We start from the raw sequence: 25,534 nt of genomic DNA, 5'->3' as shown, positions 1-25,534 counted from the left end.
CTGCCATTACAGATTCTTTATTAACTTGAGCTTTCCTTATCTCGGTTTCCAAACACATAACAGGATCCATCGTTCCTCTACCCCTCCTAAATCCACTCTGATAAGGTGATAAAACTCCTCTTCTTTCCATATAAAAGGATAATCTATCTGTAATGATCCTTTCCATTAGCTTTCCTACATGTGACGTAAGTGCTATTGGTCTATAATTCATTGGGCTTGACAAATCTTTCCCTGGTTTCCTGATAGGAATAATTACTGCTTCTTTCCACCCAGCTGGCAATTTCCCTAAATACCATACTTTATTATAAAACCCCAGCAACTTTGTAGATGCTAAAACACCTAGATGTTCTATCATTACATAACAGATATCATCTTTACCCGGGGATGTTAATCCAGATCCTTTTATTGCCCTTCTCATTTCTTCCATTGTAATTGGCGCATCCATTATACTGTTACTATCCTCCCTTCTTTCAAGTAAATCTCCATATGCTAATCTTGTCATTGTCCTTCCTCTCTTGCCCTCCTCCGTTAAGTTATCGAACTATGAATAAGAGTAAATGCCTTCGCTATCATCTCTGCCTTCTCCTGGTCAGACACTGCTGCTTCCTCCCCCATCTTCAATATTGGATACTTCCATTCCCTTCTAATTCCTCGCATACTCTTAATCATGTTCCACACATCTCCAACAGGTGTTGCTCTACCAATTTTGTTACAGAAAGTCTGCCAGCTTTGCTTTTTTGCTTTTTGTATAATTTTCCTAACCTTTGCTTGTGTTTCTTTATATTTAATCAAATTATGAAAATTATGGGTTCTTCTTAATACTCTGAGTGCTTTATTCCTTTCTTTCACTATTTTCCCACATTCATCTGTCCACCAGGGAACTGCCTTTCTTTTCATTTTCCCTTTGCTTTTAGGGATCGATTCTTTGGCAACTTGTAGTATTGTTGTTCTAATACTTTTATCAATCTCTTCTATTTCCTCATTTAGATCTATTTTGTCCATTTCTATCTCACACATATATTTAAATCTTTCCCATTTTGCACTACTAAATATCCACTTCCCCACTAATTCCCTTTGATCCTTATTTGTTTCCAATAAAACACTACACCATACTGGAAAATGATCACTACCTACCGATGAATCTTCAGATAGATCCCACTCTCATATTCCCGCTAAATTCCTAGAAACTAAAGTTCAATCTAATGCTGAGCTGTTCCCTGTATGCACATCTATTCTAGTCCCTCTCCCATCATTTAAACAAACCATGTTTCTCTCTTCTAGCAATTCTTCTATAACCTCACCATTTGCATCTGTTCTTATTCCTCCCCATAAAGTACTATGTGCATTAAAGTCACCACACACTACCACCTTGTTACCATCCAACCCTACTATTTGTGATATCTGCTCCAACTCTAATTTCCTACAAGGATTATAATAATTTATAATTACACACGCTCCCTCATTCGTCCATATCGCTACACTAACATATTCTTGTTCTTTCCCCCCAACACTCACTTCTCTGAATGAAATATCGTTTCCAATAAATGTAGCACATCCTCCCCCTACTCCATCTTCCCTATCACACCTTACAGAGGCATATCCATCTAACCTGAATTCTAAATTTGGTCTCAACCAAGTTTCCTGTACACAAATAATGTCAGGTTTATTGGGAAGATCATCAATATACTTTTTAAATTCCTGTCCATTGGCCATCAAGCTCCTAGCATTCCATTGTAGCAAGAGGACCATTAATAATACTATCCAGTCCCTACTTGTTCCTGGCTTGTTTGACTGCTTAGCTCATTCCTCACCTCCTCCCATGTCAGCTCCCTGATATCTAGGTGATGAACTGCTGCTTTTACAATTATTTGTATTCTCTCCGTTTTAGATTTAACCTCCATAGTTGCATTTACCACCCCTGCTATGAAAGTGACTAAATTCTTTAGATCAACCATTACTATCCCCTCCTTTGCCTGGTCTGGAACTTTTGTATTTTGTGTTTCAACTCTGTTTCTTTCATCATTCTTACTAACCATTTTCACAGCTTCTGCATATGAGATCTTATTTTGAATTTTAGCTCGTTGTACTTCCAATTCCCTTCTCATCACCTCACATCCACTGTAAGCCACACTATGACTACCCCCACAATTACAACACTTTGGTTGCTCGTGATTACAATGACCTGTAGGGTTTCTTGGTTCAGATTTGGGGAATGTACAATTAATATTAATGATTGTAATCAATGATTAATCATAAAGTTTGAACTAGATAACAGTACATTCTAAATCGCCCCAACAAGGGCTTATATAGTCCAAGAGTCTGCTTCAGATATATATAGATAATTAAACACAACGAATTATAATTAATTAGGAATATACATCATATGCAGACAGGCTGTATTCATTTTCAGAACACCTTAATGGAATTAAACCGTACCGCAACCAATCAGTTCGTCCACCGAACCACTTTGTCCGATACTCTTGATCAATTCTCCAGAAGGTTTATTCTTAGTATAAGCTTACTAATAAAAGCACGTTAACTTACTTTGATAATATCAGCTCGTAGCTTAAAATCGCACATTAAAGAGGCTTTGTTTTATGACCAACAAACAGAGACAATCAAGCGTATAATTGGGTTTAATACAAGGAACTAGAATATATCACTACACTTAACAAACATAGAACACATTTAACAAACAAAGTAAGACAGGAAGAAAAATAAAAGAGATTACAGGGATAGCAAACTTGTTACAACAGTTAAACCTTAAGAGCCAGCAAGGGAATTACACACTTTAACGCATTTGAATTTAGATGAAATAATACTTGCAAAATGGACCTTTGTGTCGCTGAACAAGACTGCGTGTGTGCGTGAATGTCCTCGTTGCGTCCGTGAGCTGGAGGCTTTCTGTTGGTGCTTCCCGAGCGTGGATCGCTCACGGGAAGTTCACAGCATCTTAGGAGTAACGGTTGAAACTGAGAGAGAGTCCTTTCACCCGGAGGATATCGGACTGCTCCAAAAACGTAGAGTGTTGAGCTTTGTCCGAAGACAAGAAAAAGACTGAGATAAACGCCAAATAAAACAAAAGACATGTCTGACGAGAGTAACACAAAAAGGGAAGAAAAAGCAAGAGAGCTTGAAGAGAAGTTGAAGAGAGTTCAGGAGAGTAAGAGAGAGATTCAAACACAAGATCCTGACTTTTAAGGTAGGAAAGTCACGCCTCCTTTGGGAGGAATGACCCAATGAGGCTCCTCAGTTTTGGCGCGAGGTGGTTCCCTTTGTCTTGTCAAGGCTCCGTCATTTGCCTAATTTACAACAGGGTCCGGATGTGGTTTGAATCACTCAAAAGATGGTAAAACATAGCAGAATACATTTTAATGTAACCTTATATATATATTCAGCTAGGGCGAGTCGGAAGGTTTAAATTGATACCAAGAAGCTTGTATTTGGTACACTTAAAAGTGAATATATACTCTTAGACTCTTTATATTTATAAACATATCTTTATTATGAGGATTAACCCCTTGAGATGAAGCATCTCGTTTTTGAGGGGGTCCTCCAATACATCAAAGCAAAAAAAAAAGAACCAAAACAGCAGAGCAAATATCACGGTCAAAAACAGTACAACAAAACACAACAACACACACACACCAGCTCACAATGCTCAACCCCACCCCACCCAACACGATCCCCATAGATAACATGACAGAAAAACAACCACATGACTAGCATTGCACAAGGTCAAGGACTAAGAGTAACACAAAAAAAAAAAACAATGAAGCCCATGGTCAAACAAACAAAACTAGAAACAAAGACAAATATTCCGAAGATATTCCCCGAGAGCCCTTCGAAACGCTGTAAGTGAAGTTAAAGAACGGATAAAAAGAGGAAGATTGTTCCAATCATACGGAGCCTTAAAACAAAATTTCCCTACTTGTCTTTTAACTCTAAGAACAACAAAAAAAATCTGATCATTGTATCGCAGGCTGTATAGCGAATTATAAAGCACAAAGTGTTGCTTGAGATAAACTGGATAATTCAAGTAAAAACTTTTAAAAATAAACTGTAACCAGTGAGACTGTCTCCTGGCAGAAGGGGCCAACCAGGACAACTGTCTGTATAACACACAGTGGTGTGTCCTGAAGGGACAACGGAGAACAAAACGGCAAAGACTGTTGTAGACCACATCAATGGAATGCAAACAAGAAGCAGGAGTGTTCTGATAAATAATGTCGGCATAGTCCAAAATAGGCAGAAGCAGCTGTAAGACTATTCTTTTCCTGACCGGAAAATTAAAACATTTAACAGATTGATAAAGTATTTTAAGACGAGAGTAAAGTTTGTTTGTCAATGCTTGTACATGAGTTTTGAAAGATAAATCAGTTTCCAACCAAACACCAAGATATTTAAAGGTCTCAGTTGACTCTAAAGGAGAGGAATCAAGAAAACAAAGATTAAGGTTGTTTTCACCTATATCCAAGGCTTTTCTATGGAACAATAAAGAGTAGGACTTTGATTTATTAAGGAGAAGTTTATTCGCCAATAGCCACTGCTGTATAGAATTGAAGTCATACTGTAAAGCGAGGTTTATCCCGGAGACAGTGGGTTTACTACAGTAAATGACTGTATCATCGGCATAAAGATGAATATTACAGTCTGTACAACATAAGGGCATGTCATTAACAAAAATAGAAAATAATAATGGTCCCAAAGAAGAACCTTGAGGGATGCCTTTTACTATGCCTGTATAATCTGACTGACAACCCCTGTAGGACACACCCTGACGACGATGATGAAAATAACAATTAAACCAGAGTAAAGATGATCTTGCGAGACCAATAGCATGCAATTTATCCAATAGAATATTGTGATCAACTAAATCAAAGGCTTTGGAGAGATCTAAGAAAATGGCACCGGTACACAGATTGTCATCAACACTAGAAAATATATCATTAGAGAGTTTTAAGAGAGCAGTGGTAGTGGAAAAGTGTTTTCTGAAACCTGATTGGCATTGAGTAAGTAAATTATTATCAGATAAATAACCAGATAATTGATTAAAAATTATTTTCTCAAAAACTTTAACCACACTATTAATTATTGATATTGGCCTATAATTGTTCAGAATTTGTGAGTCTCCACCTTTGTGCAAAGGAATAACTTTAGTACATTTCCAACCAAGAGGCACTTCACATGTATCAAATGACATATTAAAAAGCACAGCCAATGGTGGTGCTAGTACATGCGAGGCAAGTTTAATAAACTTACCCTCAAGACCATCAGGGTCAGGACTACTGCTATTGGAAAGCTTATTAATAGCCTGTTGAACTTCCGTTGATCTAACCTGTCTAAAAGAGCTTCCGCAGGGTTGGCTGTTAAGACACGTGTCTGTGAGAAAAACAGGAGGTTGGACAAGCGGTATTTGAGAAAAAAGCAAACTAAAGGCATTAGAAATCATGGCTGGATCATTAGTTATTTCATTATTAATTATCATATTATTTGAAGTATTATTGGACTTACCAACTAGAGTGTTAACTCGCATCCAGAATTGCTTTGGGTTACTTAGTTCATTTGACAGGCTATCTCGATAATAATAGGCTTTAGCGTTTCTTGTTTGAGTTGTACATAAATTTCGTAATCAATGTATTTCTCCCAGTCTTCAGGCAGTTGTGTATGTTTATGTTTAACCCAGGCCCTATCCCTCTTTTTAAAAAGATTAATAAGATCACCATTAACCCAAGGCAGATGATGGCCTTTAACCTTAATGGATTTCCATGGAGCATGTCTGTCAATAACTAGCCCAACTTCAGTATAAAAAAAATCCCATGCAGCTTCAACATCAGGAATTAAGTAGGACCTATCCCAATTTATCCTTCGAAGGTCATTAACAAATAGATTATTATTAAATAATTTAGTTTCCCGTACCTTGATATATTTAGGAGGAAGATGAGGAGTAGCAATTTTCCAGATACAATGGATAATGGAATGATCGCTAAAGCAGTCAGAGAGAACTCCAGAAGTCATTATTCTGTTTGGATGAGAAACAAGAATCCAGTCAATGAGAGATTTAGAGTTAGAGCAGACTCTAGTGGGCTCAGTGATGATTTGAGTCAAATTAGCACCATTAACCATATTACGTTCTTTGAATGTAGAAGAATCATTCCAATTTAAATTCAAATCCCCCAGCAGAATAATTTCTCTTGAGTCTCCCAGTAATGATACCGTAGCTAAAATGTTCTTAACAGACTCTAGTTTAGGAGCTGTAGGTGGTCGATAAATATTGCCTATTATCAAATGTTTATTTGCATGAAGAGTTATCTTAACAGAGATACCTTCGAAAAGCTCAGGTTTCACCTCAGGAATAATTAGCTGTGAACTCAGATTAGATGAAATATAAGTAACAACTCCACCTCCCCTGGAACCTCTGTCAGCCCTATACATTACATCATTTTCAAGGTGAATAATAGCGTCAGTAGTACTATTAGTAAGCCATGTTTCAGACAAAGTAATTATATTGGGATTATTATAGGACAGCCAAGCTCTAAGCTGATCAATTTTAGGGAGTAAACTACGGATGTTAAGATGGCTAGCATGGAGACCTTTACCCATAAAATATATATTTGTAATCAATAAAAATAAAGCTAACTAACCTTGTGAGGTAAAAATCGTGAAAGTGAAGAAGAGGTGAACATGAGAGCCAACACCATATACACACACACTCAACTATACCTACATTTAAAAAAAACAAACAAACAAAAAAAACAATAATACAAATATAAGCATATATATAAGCCCTCAGAGTTTAACTAAACACTACTAATCTTAACTAGTTTGATACAACAGCAGAAATACCCAATCATACAGGAATAAATCTTTATTTATTCCTAATATCAACCATTTCTGGGTTTTAATGGTAGGAACGTGTCTGTGTATAGATTTTCAACATCTGGCATTCCTTTCTCATCTAAGGAGGGGTGGGGGTGGGGGAGGGGTTGTGGAAAGTAACACGAGGATATCTGGAAAGGCTCTTTGGGTTATAAAAACGTCAAGAAAGCATTCTAACTCCCAGACTCGCTGGCGCTACCTGGTGATTTAGATGGGGAGTAACAGGGTGTGGGTTTTAGGAGCCTTTGCAAAAATGTGTGCATTGCATTCAGAATTAATGAGTTCATGATTTTCCGTTCATACTCTACAGACCATACTCATGATCTTCTCCACATCTTGCACACCTTCTTCTGCCTTTACATGTTATTGCTGTATGTCCAAACCTTTGGCAGTTATAACACCTCATTGGCTTTGGAACATACTCCCTTACACTATAACTCATAAAACCTAGTGTTACATTCTTTGGGAGCACTTCCTCCTCAAACTCCAGAATCACAAGCTCACTGTCCTTCCTCATTTCCTCCCTAGTTATCTGCATCCTTCGAGCACCTTTTAGATATCCTCCTTTAAGATTTGCTTTAATTTCCTCTATTGTAACCCCAACTGGTACCCCCCATATCACTCCCTTACTCCACATGTTTCCTTTTTCAATTTGACTTGTACTTATTACTTTAAACCTCCCAATTTCTTTAATCCTTCCAGCCCGCTCTCTCTGTTCTTCATTTTTACATCCGATCATTAGATTACCATCTCTCAACACCTTGGCTACTACAATTTCAACGGACTTATTGACGAAACTCCCCTCTCCTCACCAAATCTCAATATGATTTTAAATCATATTTATCTTTTATTACTTTCCCATAATCCTCATTACTCCTCGCACTCTTTGTACTGATCCCAGCAAAAGTATTTCCTCTTTTGTCCCTCTTTTTTTCACCTTCTTGACTTATATCCATACCTCCCTCACTATCACCCATATCAGTGTCCCTCCACTCTGGCCCATTCTCAACATAGTTGTGCCTACCCGCTGCCTTCTTCATCTTCTCCATTTTAAGTTGACCTTTTTCCAAACTCCCACTTCCAGACGCTCCTTTCTCCCAGGATCATCCGTCAGTTCTTGTTTAAACGTTTGAACCATTCGCCCGAGCTCGCTAAGTTCCAGTGTAGCTTCACTTCCGACTCCGTCCATCTACGGCAATGTCGCAAAACGTAGTGAATTTTCCTTTTCCTCCTACTGGACTGGAGGACACGTTTGAGAAAACTAATTTTGGGTTTTATTGTTCAGTTCTGGTGATTTTGGGAGCTGTTTTCTCAACACAGCATTCATGTAAATAAACAGTTTTTTTTTATGCAGATTGATACAATACATTTGGTGATTGCATTTATTAAAGGCATTATTACAATTGCCAAAATATGTTATTATTATTATAAATAAAAAAGGTTACTGTTTGATTGATGCTGAACTCTATATTTTAAAACCTTGGAACTGTTTAAAATGGCTTAATTTTAAAACAATAAGAAGTTAAGTTCAAAGTAAATATTCTAGTTTTGTTGCAGTCTTCTCAGTAATCTCCTCTCCACCCTGCTTCTCCCATTCTGATTTTATCCCATAACAAATATTTTAAAAATGTCAGAAAATTATCTTTATTTAATAATATTTGTATTATTATTATTATTATTATTATTATTGTCACTTTTTTCTTGACCCTACAATGCATATTACATGCCATCCCATTGCCAATTGTTTTATTGATTCATCTATTAAACAAAGAACAGCAAAACATACAGAATCAATATTTATCCCTCACTACTTAGCACATATGCTAATCACACACATCCACTACACCTCTCTCTCCACTGTCCCTCCCTGAAGATGCCCTGCAAAAAAGACAGATATTTGCCCCATTTCTCCACAAACAGGTCTAAACTCCCCAGTCTTCTGGATGCCCCCTCCTCAAAAGCTGCCACTCTGGCTATCTCTGAACACCACTCCTGAAATGGGGGCACTCCAGCCAACTTCCAACTCCTTAAAATAATCTGTCTGGCAATCATAATACTAGTTAGGACCCAGATCTACCAACTTCTATGAACATTTTTTTTTAGAAAAAAGCAGACTGCAACTTGAATAAACATCATGATAATTATGTTTTATACCTTTCTTTGTTCACTGTATATTAATATGCATAAACATTTATATGTCATTTATAAACATTATTTTTAAGCCTTGAAAAAGCTATCCATCAGTCTTTTTGGATAAGTCGCTATCAACTTTGCACATGATGGAGCAATATTAGAATAATAAATTGCTTAAGCTGTACAAATTAGTGGGGGATCGGTGACGGACAGCAATTTTGAGGTCTCTCCAAAGATGTTCAATAGGATTGAGGTCAGGACTCTGACTGGGCCACTCAAGGACATCAAGTTTCTTAATTTAAGACACTCCAGTGTTGCTTCGGCTTTGGGTCATTGTCCTGCTGAAACACAAAATTACTCCCAATTTTATACTTTCTGGCAGAGGAAAATAGGTTCTTATCCAAACTCTTGTGTATTTTCCAGCATTCATCATCATCCCATCAACCTTCACAAGACTGCCAGTCCCTGCTGCTGAAAAGCACCCAATAACATGATGCTGCCACCAGCGTGTTTCACTGTGGCGATGGTATATTGTTCAAGTGCAGTTTTGGCATTTCACCACACAATACCATTAAGTGTTTAAGCCAAAAAGTTCCACTTTAGTAACATCAGATCACAAGACCTTCAGCACATCTTTGAAGTATCCAAGTGATGTATTGCAAAGTCTTTACGGGAAAGCATGGGCTTTTTTCCAGGCAAGGCTTCTTCCTAGACACTCTGCGGTACAGCCTCTTTTTGTGCATTAGTTTTGATACTGTTGAGCCATGGACATTATTTTCAGTCACAGCCAGTAATTAACCTAGTAATTATGAAGGGCATGAATACTTAAAAATCAAATATAATGTTAGTTTTACATTACATATTTTTCAAATTAATGAGGTTTTGGACTTTTTTGTTATTTGGCATAGTTACTTGGCATAGTTAGTTGGCATTTTCAATGCACTGTATATTAGAATTCGTCATTGCCACAATTTTCTCCCTGTATATCATTCAAAAGAATACAATTCCGGGTTCAGTACAAGTTAAGCTCAATTGATCACATTTGTGGCACAATGGTAAATTCATATTGACTAATAATTTTTCTTTTTGTGATTAACATTTGTTATTGATTCATACAGTAAACAACGGAAAGCAAAACATATACACAAAGAATCAACATTTAACCCCCACTATTACCCCTCCCAATCCCCAACCCCACCCTGACACTCAACAAACATTCCTGTGGTCACACACACACACACACACACACACACACACACACACACACACACACACACACACACACACACACACACAAATAATAATACAAATCAAACACATTAACCACTACACCTCAATCTCCACTGCCCCACCCCAAGAGCCCTCCAAGAACGCCAGATAGTTGCCCCATTTCCCAACAAGCAAATCCAAGCTCCCCAGTCTTCTATATGACACTTCTTCAAAAGACATTTATTAACTTCACACAAATCACCAGTAAAACTTCAGATTATCAGTTAGTTCCTCACACAATGCAATCTTATGACACGTTTACTACTGATGCCTCATGACCTTTTCCAAAAGGTATGTATATAGGTATCTCCCTCACAATCCACTCTGACCAGCAGAAAGGGGACTTATCAATACATCATTTTGGTGCTATATTAGGAGAGTGAGGACAAGGTAAGGCCAGGCATCTGTTGAAACATTGTTCACCCCAAGTTAGGATCTCCCCAGATACCCAGGACTCTGTGGGAGAGTGTTGCACAAGCCAAGGTCTGCCAATGACAATTTCTGATGTGGATACCTCAAGAACGAGAAGTGGAATGTATTCAGTATGACAGGTGCCTACTTGTAGGAGGAAGGGTTTGGTTCAATGAGTAATGATACCTTTTCCCAGTGGTTGGCCCACTACAGAGTGGATAGGGAGTGCTGTGGAGCAGGTGATGGCTGGGAAGTTGAGTTGTTGACAAAGAGATTTGGAGATGAAGTTTCCCGCCGATACCGAATCAATGAGGGTCTCTATTGTGAGCAAGAGTGAGTTGGCAGTAATATTCACGGAAGTGCTCAATTGAGAATAAATGGAAGGATTATAATTTACTCTAATTGAAGAGCATTGGCGGTTTCACGGAGATGGACTCCCACTGGATTCATGTTGAGGTCAAGTCTTCTGTTAGGAATGCACTCACACCAATGTACAGTTGAACCCAGATGCAGGAGGATTTAATGAGAAGATGGATGTATACAGCAGATACAGGTGAAAGGAGATATCAGCAGTTAAACAGACAATGACAGTATAATGTTCCAACAGGTAAGTAACATAGGTAAGTAGCAAAGTATATATACTGTTGATAATAAAAAAGTGAATACTGTATGATGAAGAGAGAGACACTGCATGGGTGCAGAGGGGTCGTGAATAGTCCAAGGTGAGACTTGACAATGATGTGTGTTTTATTTGAGTATATATAATGTTTGTAATGAGCTGTTCATTGATTGCAGTTGAGATGGATCAGAACACCGGTGATCTGAAGCAGAGAATGGAAAGGAGGTGGAGAGCCCGACAGGGGCATACATAATGTCCTTTTTTATGTGTCAAATATTTATCATATCAATATACATTTAATATTGCAAACACATTGCAGAGATGGTCCTGAAGCAACTGACAAAGGGCCTAGATGAAATTAGACAATTGTCATCTCCCAGGCAAATTCAAGATTTGGTGTTTCCAATTTACACTCTATCATCACCTGATGTGGCCACAAAAAAGTGTGAGATTTCAGCAGCGGCAGTGGCAAGGATGGACTCCTAGGTCAAAAGTTATATCAAAAAGTGTCTTGGCATACCACGTTTTCTCTTAGATTTAGCATTGTTTGGAAGAAATGCTTTACAACTGCTTCTAAAATCACTCACTCTGGGCAACAAGCAGGAAAAGACCAGACTTGTTTTGGAGTTATGGGAATCAACAGACCAAGCAGTGAGGGCAGGTTGAGTCCAAGTCCAAACAGGCAGAACTTGTAAGGCAGAGGAGGTCGTAAACCAGGCAGTTTCAAGACTGAAGCATCAAGAGAAGGAAGAACAAAGTTAGGAAGAACATGCCTTGGATGGGGGGGTCAACAGCCTCCCGAAAACAGAGGAAAGCAATGGTAGTTATGGAAGTATCTAGGATGAAAGAGGAAGGGTATAAGATTCAGCCATCAGCAGCAAGGGTGCTAGACCATATGGGAGGGGACATCGGATAGTGTGTTAGGATGGGCTGAATTGTGGAAGGTATTCCAGGCCAGGCTAAGTTTTCTAATAAGATTGACCTTCAATACCCTGCCAAGCTCTGGGAATTTGTCTCTGTGGTATAGCAAAGAGGAGAGATGCCCCATCTGAGAGGACCCCCGAGGGTGTCCCACAGATTGGTTACGTAACTGTACTTACCTTTTAGTTTAAGTAGTTTGGCAAAAAATGTATGCATCTGTTGTCACATCCTCCCGATCTATTCACACAAGATCCCCTTCCCCTGATTATAATCCCATACCCGGACTACATTTCCCAGAATCCCCTTCCTCCTGCCATTGACTCTCACACCTGATTTTTATTCACTCATCAACTCCTAGTGTATATCATCACCCCGCAAACTTCACTTCACTGCAAAGTCTTGCCAATTCACCCTGTTGTCTTGCATTTCAGAGCGTTTATCTTTGTCAATTTTGACCTTAGCCTGTACATTGGATTTACCCCTTTTGATTACCGTCTTTGTTTGCTGCATTGTCTGGATTGCTTACCTGGTTTAGACCTCTGCCTTTTTAACTACGATCTCTATTAAACTTTGCTGCATTGTCTGGATTGCTTACCAGGTTTAGACCTCTGCCTGTTTAACTACAATCTCTATTAAACTCTGCACATGGAGCATCACTCTTGTCTGACTCTGACTCGTTACATCTGTGGTTATTTGGTAGCTTTAATAATCTAAAATATCTGCTAGCAATATACAAACTGTTAATAATAAAATTGTAATAACCAGGAATGCCAATGAACCTTTTGAAGCTTTCATGAATGGCAGTTTCAATGCTTATGCGAATAAGGCAGTTGCCTAGGGCAGCACCATAGGTCGGGAGAGGCACAGGCTGAAAACAGTCAAGGCGTATATATATATATATATATATATATATATATATATATATATATATATATATATATACACACACTCACACAGATTCACTGAATACTTTATTTGGAACACTATGGTCCTAATAAAGTGCAGATATGGTCTTCTGCTGTTGTAGCCAATCTGCCTCAACGTTCAATGAGTTGTGCATTCTGAGATAATATTATGCTCACTACAATCGTACAGAGTGGTTACCTGAGTTACTGTAGCCTTTCTGTCAGCTCGAATGAGTCTGGCCATTTTCTGTTGACCTCTCTCATCAACAAGGCATTTCAATCTGAAGAACTGCCGCTCACTGGATGTTTTTTTGTTTTTGGGACCATTCGGAGTAAACTCTAGAGACTGTTGTGCATCCCAAGAGATCAGCAGTTACTGAAATACTCAAACCAGCCCGGCACAAACAATCAGGCCACAGTCACTAAGATCACATTTTTTCCACATATTGATGGTTGACATGAACATTAAATGAAGTATTATGCATATTTGTATTTATATCTGTATTTGCATAATTTTATGCATTGCACTGCTGCCAAATGATAGGCTGATTAGATGATCGCATGAATAAGTAGGAGTACAGTGCTCTTTGAGTGTATGTTTCCTGCGTGGATGAAACTCATGATTGGAGATTACCTGGACATCAACTCTAATTGAAAGTTGATACTTTTTATATACTATTGTACAGCATCAGACGATAAAGCAAGTGAACCATAATACTACAATAGTACATATATACACAGCACACAATAAAACTGAAAAAAAGAAGAAGATTCAGTAATGATGGGAACAAAACATACTTTATTAAAAAAATTTACAATATGCAGAAATGTGCAATATAATAGTTTCATGGTAACACAATAAACAAATTAATATTTTCATTGCTATAAAATTGGTACATTATAAACAACTTGAGATGTTCATACATTTCATGGGGAACTACCATCTAGAAAATTTACTTTTAGTGGCTTTAAAAAGACTATCTGCTAAAAGGACAAAGCAAAGTGATAACCTGAGCATTTATGTGACTGGGGTAAATGAAATTAGATAACGTGGCGCGCGCGTGCACACACACACACACACACACACGCGTACATAAGTTTTCAAAGCCTTTGCCATGACACACAAAATTGAGCTCAGGTGCATCCTGTTTCCACTGATCATCCTTGAGATGTTTCTATAACTTGATTGGAGTCCACCTGTGGTAAATTCAGTTGATTGGACATGATTTAGAAAGGCACACACCTGTCTATATAAGGTCCCACAGTTAACAGTGCATGTCAGAGCACAAACCAAGCCATGAAGTCCAAAGAATTGTCTGTAGACCTCCGAGACAGGATTGTATCGAGGCACAGATCTGGGGAAAGGTACAGAAACATTTCTGCAGCCTTGAAGGTCCCAATAAGCACAGTGGCCTCCATCATCCGTAAATGGAAGTTTGGAACCACCAGGACTCTTCCTAGAGCTGGCCGCCTGGCCAAACTGAGAGATCGGGGGAGAAGGGCCTTAGTCAGGAAGGTGACCAAGAACCCGATGGTCACTTTGACAGAGCTCCAGCATTTTTCTGTGGAGAGAGGAGAACCTTCCAGAAGAACAACCATCTCTGCAGCACTCCACCAATCAGGCCTGTATGGTAGAGTGGCCAGACAGAAGCCACTCCTCAGTAAAAGGCACATGACAGCCCGCCTGGAGTTTGCCAAAAGTCACCTGAAGGACTCTCAGACCATGAGAAACAAAATTCTCTGGTCTGATGAAACAAAGATTGAACTCTTTGGCCTGAATGGCATGCGTCATGTCTGGAGGAAACCAGGCACCGCTCATCACCTGGCCAATACCATCCCTACAGTGAAGCATGGTGGTGGCAGCATCATGCTGTGGGGATGTTATTTAGTGGCAGGAACTGGGAGACTAGATAGGATCGAGGGAAAGATGAATGCAGCAATGTACGAAGACATCCTTGATGAAAACCTGCTCCAGAGCACTCTGGACCTCAGACTGGGGTGAAGGTTCATCTTCCAACAGGACAACGACCCTTGATAACAGAGTGGCTACGGGACAACTCTGTGAATGTCCTTGAGTGGCCCAGCCAGAGCCCAGACTTGAACCAGATTGAACATCTTTGGAGAGATCTGAAAATGGCTGTGCACCAACGCTCCCCATCAAACCTGATGGAGCTTGAGAGGTCCTGCAAAGAAGAATAGGAGAAACTGCCCAAAAATAGGTGTGCCAAGCTTGTAGCATCATACTCAAAAAGACGTGAGGCTGTAATCAGTGCCAAAGATGCTTCAACAAAGTATTGAGCAAAGGCTGTGAATACTTGTGTACATGTGATTTTTTTTGTTTTTTATTTTTAATAAATTTGCAAAGATTTCAAACAAACTTTCATGTTGTCATTATGAGGTATTGTTTGTCGAATTTTGAGGAAAATTATGATTTTAATCCATTTTGGAATAAGGCTGTAACATAACAAAATGTGGAAAAAGTGTAGCACTGTGAATACTTTCCAGATGCACTGTATATTGATGATCGCCCAATTGCCTAAAATACAGAGTCTAGGGCAAAATTAAATTTGAGTGTCCAATACATCACACATAAAACCCTGAACCTTCAAACTAAATTATTTTATTTTAACAACACCAAAAGACATGGGTTGTGTCTCCATCTTCTGATTGGCATCGGCAGCAGGTGATTGTGTCTTTAAGACCAAGCCTATACAATCTAGAGGGGGTCCAATAGAATCTATGTAAAATCTTGAATTGCATAATTTGCAGCCTTGCATCTCTAGATGAAGACTTGACTGTATTTTTTTTAATCCTAGCCCACACTCCCTTCTCTCAAGAGATTATGGGAGAAAGATTTAAACTTAGTATTGGAGAAGTTGAAGCTCTGTCCCCAAAACTCTGAATTAGCAGGGAGTAATACACTGATGCCTCATGACCTTTTCCAAAAGCAGTAATTACCATTCCCAGAGTGTTTGCCACTTTAGGGGGGTGTATGCTACTCCCATAAAAAGTACAGAGCAGGTGGCGCAGCTGTAAATACCTAAAAAACTGAAATCTGGGAATCCCAAAATGTTGAATCAAATTTTGTAAGAATCTAAACACCCCACTCTCATATAGGTCACCGAGTGTAGTAACCCCCCTCACAATCCACTCTGAACAGCAGAAAGGCGACTCATTAATGCATAAATTGGGGTTAAGCCATAAACTCGAGTCAACATTTAAATAAATATCCATACCGAGTGCAAATGCAAGATAACAGGCTGTAATTTAACTTCTCTGGTTTGTTTAATAGAAAGGCTTTGCAATGGTGAAATAGGGGCAAGAAATTTCCATTCAATACAAAACCAGTGAGGGGGTCTCTCAGGTGGAAGCGACCAATGAGCCAAATGTCTGAGATCGAATGCATAATAGTAAAACAAAATCTTGGGTAGGCCTAGCCCACCTTTTTCAATCAGCCTATGTAATTTACTAAAGTGTAATCTGGGACGTTTACCATTGCAAATGAAGGACTTTGCTAAGCTATCAGATTTCATGAAATAAGAGAGGGAAACTTCTATAGGGAGAGGGGAATATAGAGAGGGAATTTTGGAATACAATTAATTTTAATAACATTAACCTTCCCAATCAAAGATAAATGTAATGAAGCCCACCAGCCCACATAGCTCGAAAACCTTTTTATTAAAGGGTCAAAATTAACTAATTAAATCACACACATTTGCTGAGAATAAAATACCCAAATACTTAATGCCACTGAAAGGTGCCCGGCTGAAAAGCCATTCCTGGGCAGTAAATAATTCTGTGGAGGCAAGGCATAGATCTAGTAGTGGCGGAGACGAATAATAAAATATAATCTGCGAAAAGAAAAAGTTTAAGCGCCACACCTCCAGCCATCACCCCTGGAAAATCATCTTCCCTTCTTATCGCAGCTGCTAATGGTTCCAGGGCAAGACAGAAGAATAATGGGGAAAGAGCTCTGCCGGGTGCCCCTATCCACAGTAAAATATTCTGAAATTAATTAAATTGTTTGTACCACCGCTACCGGGTGTCCATAAAGTAACTTAATCCATCCAATATAAGTATTCCCGAACCCGCATGCTTCCAAAATCTTAAAAAGATTATCCCATTCTACCATATCAAATGTCTTTTCAGCATCAAGTGAGATGGCAGTGACAGAAGTCTGATCATTCGCCATTGACCAAATTATATTAATGAAATGCCTAATGTTATCATGGAGTGGTGGTGGCATAGTGGGATACAGCACATAACTGTTATTCAGAAGGTCTCCGGTTCGATCCCCACAGCAACCACCATTGTGTCCTTGACTAAGGCACTTAACTCCAGGTTGCTCCGGGGGGATTGTCCCTGTAATAAGTGCACTGTAAGTCGCTTTGGATAAAAGCGTCTGCCAAATGCATAAATGTAATGTAAATGTATCAGAAGTGCTGCGGCCTTGAATAAACACTACCTGATCTATATGTAACTTTACTTAATCTTAACAAACATTTTTGACAATATTTTTACGTCTAGCTGGATCAAGCAAATTGGACGGTAACTCTTACACTCGATTTAATTTTTGTCCTTTTTAAGAATCAGACAGATCCGGGCTTGTGTCATGGTTGGCGGAAAACAGTGTGAGCACTTAAGGGTTTTCTCCAGTATAAATTCTCTCGTGTTTTTTCAAGTTTGCAGACTGAATGAAACTCTTTTCACAGTGTGAGCACTTGTAAGGTTTTTCTCCAGTATGAATTCTCTCGTGTATTTTCAAGTGTGCAGACTGAATGAAACTCTTTTCACAGTGTGAGCACTTGTAAGGTTTTTCTCCAGTATGAATTCTCTTGTGTGTTTTCAGGTGTTCTGACCTGGTGAAACTCTTTCCACAGTATGAGCACTTGCAAGGTTTTTCTCCAGTATGAATTCTCTCATGTAATTTCAGGTCTTGTGACTGAGTGAAACTCTTTTCACAGTGTGAGCACTTGAAAGGTTTTTCTCCAGTATAATTTCTCTCATGTGTTTTCAAGTCTTGTAAATTAATGAAACTCTGGCCACAGTGTGAGCATATGTAAGGTTTTTCTCCAGTATGAATTCTCTCGTGTGTTTTCAGGTGTTCTAACCTGGTGAAACTCTTTTCACAGTATGAGCACTTGTAAGGTTTTTCTCCAGTATGAATTCTCTCGTGTGTTTTCAGGTGTTCTGACCTGGTGAAACTCTTTTCACAGTGTGAGCACTTGTAAGGTTTTTCTCCAGAATGAATTCTCTCGTGTGTTTTCAGGTGTTCTGACCTGGTGAAACTCTTTTCACAGTGTGAGCACTTGTAAGGTTTTTCTCCAGTATGAATTCTCTCGTGTGTTTTCAGGTGTTCTGACCGGGTGAAACTCTTTTCACAATGTGAGCACTTGTAAGGTTTTTCTCCAGTATGAATTCTCTCGTGTGTTTTCAGGTTTTGCGAATAATTGAAACTCTTTTCACAGTGTGAACAGTTGTAAGGTTTTTCTCCAGTATGGATTCTTTGGTGCTGTTTCAAGAGGCTTTTATTTGTGAAACACTTTCCACACTGTGAGCAGGTGAAAGTATTATTGGCTGCTTTTCTGTTCTGGTTTTCTGGTGATAAATTCTTCTTAGTCTTTGAGCAACCCAAAGATTTTTCTCCAGTTGTGAAATCATGAGTTTTCTGACACTGAAGTTTCTCCTCCACTTCATTCAGTTCTTGACATTGCTCTTTCACTTCCATCAGCTCTAAAATAAAGACAGTAATTGGACAAAAATCAATTCAAGAGGGACAAATGTAAAAACAAATCAAATTGAAGCATAATTCAATACCAGAACACAACAAATTTCCAGTATAAATTTGTGATGTTTGTTGTGAAAAACAGTATTTATTCATACAGTTTATAATAACTGCATTTAATGATTATAGTCATCAGGGTTTTAAATAAACACCTGCCCAAGATTTTTTTTTAGGGTTTTTCTTGCATTGAAATTTCTGTGAAAGTTGGGCCACTGCTGAAGCTAATTTTATTGCATTCATCTCACGTTCAGCACTTTATAAACACTAAATATGCTGCTAATATCAGATATGCACATCTGTGAGCGCAGATAGTCACCTTTTTTTTTTTTTTAAGCTAATGCTATAAAGTGTAATAATAACAATAAATATAGCTTCAAGCAGCAATTAACGGGGTTCAAGTGGTTTAAGGCCTTTATAAAACATAATAATATATGTAAAAGTATTGTGTTTTATTTAGCAAGCATGCAACCACCTAGATCATAGATTTACAGCAAATACAGGCTATCTATAGGCACTTGATTCTACGACAAACAGTCTAGGAGTTATAAGCAGTTACACGTTCTAGATCGCTGTAGCGCCCCCTATTGACTGATTTGGCCAAGTCCGTGTTTCTGAGTAACGAGCAATACTACTACCAGCTGACCAAGATTCAAGTCTCTAGGCCTTATGGTTTGCTCTGCCCAATCAATTTAATGGCGGATTAATAATAATAATATATATAGCAGCAAGCAGCAATTAACGGGGTTCAAGCCTTTTAAGAACTTTCAAAGTATGCAATAAAGGAATGTATTTGTATATATATGTGTGTGTGTGTGTGTGTGTGTGTGTATACTTCGTAAGTTGCTGAGTATGCAAACTGGTGTTAAATGACTGATGTCTTCTGTTCAACAATCCTGAAACAGGATAATTGTTATGGTGGTCATTTTTTTTTTACTTTTTAACTGTTAAAATAAATAAAATAAAGCCATAAAGCACCCAATCTCCAAAAAAGTTTTAGAAGTTTGGGTTAGTATTAGCATAGGAGACATACAACAATTTTTGTGAGACTCTGATATACGGCCTAGGAGGAGTTTAAAAAAGTATCTTTTTAGAAAACTTGAATTTCAGAAAACATTTTATAAAATGCCATAAAACGAAGATATACATTTTGTAGGTCTTGGTGAAAGGAATTAAGAGGAAAAAAATATTTTGAGATTATTCAATTCGCTTGAGGTGTTATTGGTGAAAACGTAAATTTCCTTGTTATAGCGCCACCTTGTGGCCGATTTTTTATAAATCTTGGTACACAGCCTCATTCTAACACTGTCTATAAATATCTCAAGTTTCGTAATGGTCGGCCATTCAGATATGATGTAATTAGCTGCTGAAATTTGATTGGCTGCTGACGGCCATGTTTTTAATTTGCCTGACTGACATTGTAGGACTGACACTGGCCCCTGCAAGATGCAGTCAGAGGCTATAAAGGTGCTGCAAATGACAATGCCCCCAGTTCTCTCTTTTTTCTGAAGCCATGAGTGCACATTTCAGTGCCAACAGGTCTTATGCCAAGGAGGAACAGGAGAACAATGATTTAGGAGGAGGTATCTGAAGAAGAAGATGGGGAAGAATACAACCAAGAGCACAATGCATCATCTTTAGATGAAGAAATCCTCCAAGCTGAAAAAGAGACATTTTTGTCAAAGAACAGCAAAATAACATGGTCCTTGTCACCATATGACAACCAGGGAAGGGTGGCAGTTGCCCATGCCCAGGACATCGCCTTAACATTCTACATGTTCATCCCACCAGCCATCGAAAAAATAATGCTAGAGATGACAAATTTGGAGGGTTTCCGTAATATGCAGACAGCTGGAAAAGGATGGATGAGATTGACCTGCTTGCCTACATAGGTCTGCTAATCTTAACGGGTGTGTATGCAGAGAGTGGAAGGGCGATTTTCCATGCCACTGAAAGTCTTTCACACTTTCTCAAGAATGCTACAATTTGATAACCATGAGTCAAGACCTGCAAGACGTGTGAGAGACAAACTTGGGGCCATAAGGGTGGGTTACTTCAGGCCCAGGGTTGTAGAGGTATGGCAGACGCTCCAGTGGATGAGCAACTGGTTCCATTCAGAGGTAAATTTTTATTTTCATATCTGTAGTAAGTAATTTTCACTGTTAATTGTATTATGTGTTGCTGTAATATCATTGGTTTATGTGATTGTTTTCTGTGACACTGATACTAATTACTGATAGTAATCTCTTTTGTCAAAAGGTTGCTGTCCTTTCCAGCAGAATATGCCTAGCAAGCCAGCAAAGCATGGCATCAAGATATGGGTGGTTCTACTTGTGATCACCTAGGGTCACCTAGCGCTAAGCGCTTGAACCTCCAATAATAAAAATCTTAACAATTACAATAGGGTTTCAGTGCCAAGCGCTTGAACCCCTAAAATTCATAACAATTAATATAGGTTTCTAGGCCTTTGGGTTTGAACCCCTAATAAAAATCAGTTCCCCGTGCAAGGTGGTGGGCACACACCCCTGCCTCTAGAGCGGCCCGCTGCTCTCCCCCTCAGGTGGACGTGTCCACCAACGCAGGTGCGGCCGTGGTGTCTGTGCCGGCCTGCTGGAGTTGCGGGGATCCGGGACACTTCCGGGATCAATGCCCCGTGATGTAGCTGGGGATGGTGGTCCAGATCCCCGACTCCCTGCATGCTGCCCCCATCTGAGCCGGAGCGTACCGGATAGAGGTAAGAAGCGTTGGTGGACACAGGTTGTAATCAAATCACTATCCACCAAAGCTTGGTTCAACACGGGGCATTGGGCACAGCTAAAATGGTGAGGGTGAAGTGTGTGCATGGGGATATTCACAAATACCCTGTGACCCTTGCAAATACATTTCTGGGAACAAAACAGAGTGGTGGCTGCAGTTAGTTCCCACCTCAACCATCTGCTGATTCTGGAGACTAATTGGCCTGAATTTCTGAATGTATTAAATGGAATATGTGCAGATGGGTTCTGCATAAAATCAGTGAGATGTGAAGTGTGCGATGCTCTGGCAGGGGAGGTGGAGCCATCTTTGTCAACTCCACGTCAAGATGACATTAGGGTGGGGGGCTGTGGCACCTCCTATCCTCAGGAGATTTCCCAAAGGAGATTTCCCTTTGGAGCAGTCACAAGACGAAACCCTCAAGCATGTCTTCGACCAAGTGAGAGTGATCAATGGTCAACAACTTGTAAACGAGAGGTTGTGTAGAGTGACGCAGGACGCTCAACAAAAAAGAAGATACAACCCAGCTCTTAATACCGTGGTGTTCCAGCCAGATCACTAAAATCCGATGGCAGGTCACCTAGGGGAAAGAAAGACACTAAACCGCTTAATAGCCCATTTTTAGTGGCCGGGCATTGGCGGCGATTTCCACAGGGTGTGTGCACGGGGATGCCAGAAATTGGGATAAATGGCTCGACCCCCTGTTATTTGCAGTACGAAAGGTCCTGCAAACCTCCACAGGGTTTTTCAGGTTTGAGCTGCTGTATGGGCTGCACCCGCACGGGGTGATTGACGTCATCCGAAGCTTGGGAGGAGGGACCTTCCGATAGCAAAAATGAAATGTAGTATGTTCTTAATCTTAAAGCAAAACTCCACACCTTGGGGCAACTAACAAAGGAGAATTTGCTCCAAGCTCAAGAATGACAGAGCCAAATGTATAACAGTTGAGCTTGGCTGTGTGAATTTGCACCGGGAGATAAGGTACTCGTATTACTTCCTACATCGAGCTTCAAGTTACTCGCCAAGGTCATCTCAATTATTAGGTAAAGCGAACCAATTGAGAGGGCACACGACAAATATATCACCCCAACCTCCTGAAATTGTGAAAGGAGGCGGTCCCCGTGATGTTGGCTACAGTAGTTCTAGAGAGGGCGGAGCTCGGGCCGGAGGTGAATAAAAAATAAATAAACTTAATAATAACACTCCGGTCACTTCCTGAGACCACCTCTCACCATACCAGCTCACAGGGGTTGCCAAGTTGCAACAAGAATTTGCAGACGTGTTCTCCCCTCTACCAGGTCAAACGAACCTCATCCAGCACCACATCGAGAATGAAACAGAAGTGGTGGTACGTAGCCGTCCCTATCGCTGGCCTGAACACAAAAAGAAACTAGTTTGTGAAGAATTGGATGCAATGCTCGATACGGGGCATATCATTTTATTCGACATTGGATTTGACAAATGGTTATTGGCAGATCCCCTTGACAGCATTTTCACGTGAAAAAACAGCAGTCTTCATGCCATTTGGATTGCACCAATTTGTGATGCTTCCGTTCGGTTTAATTGGGGCCCCGGCTACCTTTCAGCGTCTCATGGAGCGCATCCTCCGGCCGCATTCGGCTTATGCTGCTGCCTATCTAGATGACATCATCTTTTATAGCATTGATTGGCAGCTGCATATGCAGCATCTGAGGGCAGTTCTGAGATCGCTGTGATGGGCGGCACTCACTGTAAACCCCAAGAAGTGTGTGATTTGGTGGGTGGAGGTATGGTACCTGGGGTTCCACTTGGGCCGCAAGCAGGTGCGTCCCCAAATTGACAAAACTGCGACGATTGCGACCTGCCCCGAGACAAAAATAAGGTGAGACAGTTCCTGGGGCTGGCTGGCTATTACAGGAAGTTTGAACCTAATTATTTGGATGTCAACATCCCGCTGACTGATCTCACTAAAAAAGGGGCTCCAAACCAGGTCGAGTGGATGGAGCAGTGCCAACAGGCGTTCACGTATGATAAAGCCGCACATATCGGGGTTCAAGCGCCCATCCGGAGAGAGAGTGGTAAGGGGCGCTTACACCTAAGCTAAATTAAGTTAACACCTGTTTCTAATTCCAGTGATCATGGGGAGAGTGGCATAAAAGCAGCCACACAACCAGCAGACGGGAAGAGAGCATGGGTCCAGAAAGTTATTATTGTGAAGCAAAAGAGTTTATTATTGTGAGCTGAAGAGAGTATTGTGTGAGGCTGTGAGCGCTGAAGTGTGGTCATTACCTGTGAATGGAGTAACCTGCCTCCCGTGTCGTTCTTATCGGCCACCCTCAAACCCTCCTATAGTATTAAAACAATGGCTCCTTTGGTATTCACGTTCATATTTGACCGGAAGGGTCAGATGTGTAACCCATTTTTTTTATTTTTTATGATAATGATAAAATTGTATCTTCCCTGAATTAATAACACTAAAATTATGCAATTCATTGGGGATTGAATGCTATTTTTTTATCTTATTTACATGTACATTTCTAATATACATTAATTTGCATATAAAAATAAGCGAAGTTTAAAAAAAATAAAAAAATCAGCTTGCACTACTAGAAGTTAAAACATGAAGAAAATATAAAAATGTGCCATAAATTGGAGACATATTCCTGCCATCTTGTGAACAATATATTAATAACATGTCTCGTCATACCAGTAACAGCCAGTAGATTATTTGTCAAAGTTCAGCATTTTAAAATTGATTGAGAAGTGTCAGTTTTTGCAGTTAATGTCATCAAACCTGCCATGGTTTTACAAAGAAAAGATTGAGATTTAGGAAATTGTGTCCAGTGTGCATTAACCTGCTGAAAGAGCCCACACAGGGCTCGTCAAAAAGGACTGCCCAATGGCCGGGGGCAACTGTGAGAGCGAGTCGGGCCAGTGCTGCATTTATAACATTAGTACAAGAAAACAGAAAGCAGTTTGTTTAGAACATTCAACACACTACTTTGCCATCCCCACCACCACCTGACACATCACTGACAGCAGACGTCTTCGCCACATTTTTTACTAATAAGTTTACAACCATCAGCATTAAGTTCACAGCACCACACCCCATTAAACAGCTGTCATCAGTATGCAACTCTTCTGTCTCTACATTCTCTCCTCTGACTGACACTAAACTCCTCCTCTCAAACCACCCCACCACCTGTTCTCTTGACCCCATTCCTTCTCACCTTCTCCAGGCCATCTCTCCATCCATCCTACCTGCACTCACACACATAATCAACACGTCTCTACTTACAGGCACTTTTCCCATTAGATTTAAGCAGGCTTGAGTAACCCCGCTGCTGAAGAAACCTGCACTTGACCCCACACAATTAGAACACTACAGACCAGTCTCTCTCATCCCATTTATGGCAAAAACACTTGAAAGTGCAGTTTTCAATCAAATCTCTCACAGAACAAAATGCTGAATGACAATCAGTCAGGCTTCAATAGTGGATACTCCACTGAGACTGCACTGAGTCTCTGAGATGGGTATTACAGGAACTGTGCTTGACTGGTTTAACTCCTATTTCTAAGGTAGGTCCTTCAAGGTAGCCTGGAGAGGTGAGGTATCCAAGCCACATCAACTACTTACTGGGGTAACTCAGGGATCAGTGCTTGGGCCACGTCTCTTCTCTAAATACACATCATCACTGGGAACCATCATTCATGCACATGGTTTCTCATACCACTGCTACGCTGTTGACACACAACTCTACTTGTCTTTTCAGCCCAACGACACCACAGTGACTGCTCGAATCTATGCCTGCCTGGCAGAATCTCTTGAGAAGTTGAATCTCCATCCACATTGCTGCATTCATCTTTCCATCGATCCTGACT

At 39.9% G+C, this 25,534-nt stretch overlaps 1 protein-coding gene across 1 annotated transcript in view; it reads right to left on the bottom strand.

The window, feature by feature from the left end:
* The window catches only part of LOC127618936 (uncharacterized), a 163,607-nt gene that overhangs the window by 80,293 nt on the left and 57,780 nt on the right, over positions 1–25,534 (bottom strand). The window contains 4 exon segments of the mRNA XM_052091638.1: positions 5,263–5,382; positions 10,879–11,010; positions 11,957–12,040; positions 17,779–18,870. Coding sequence (XP_051947598.1) covers positions 5,263–5,382; positions 10,879–11,010; positions 11,957–12,040; positions 17,779–18,870 — 1,428 coding nt within the window.

The sequence above is a fragment of the Xyrauchen texanus genome, chromosome 25 (assembly GCF_025860055.1).
Source record: "Xyrauchen texanus isolate HMW12.3.18 chromosome 25, RBS_HiC_50CHRs, whole genome shotgun sequence".
In the NCBI taxonomy this organism is placed as follows: domain Eukaryota; kingdom Metazoa; phylum Chordata; class Actinopteri; order Cypriniformes; family Catostomidae; genus Xyrauchen; species Xyrauchen texanus.
The sequence above is the reverse complement of the archived record's forward strand: the minus strand, read 5'-3'. Positions and strand labels throughout refer to the sequence as shown.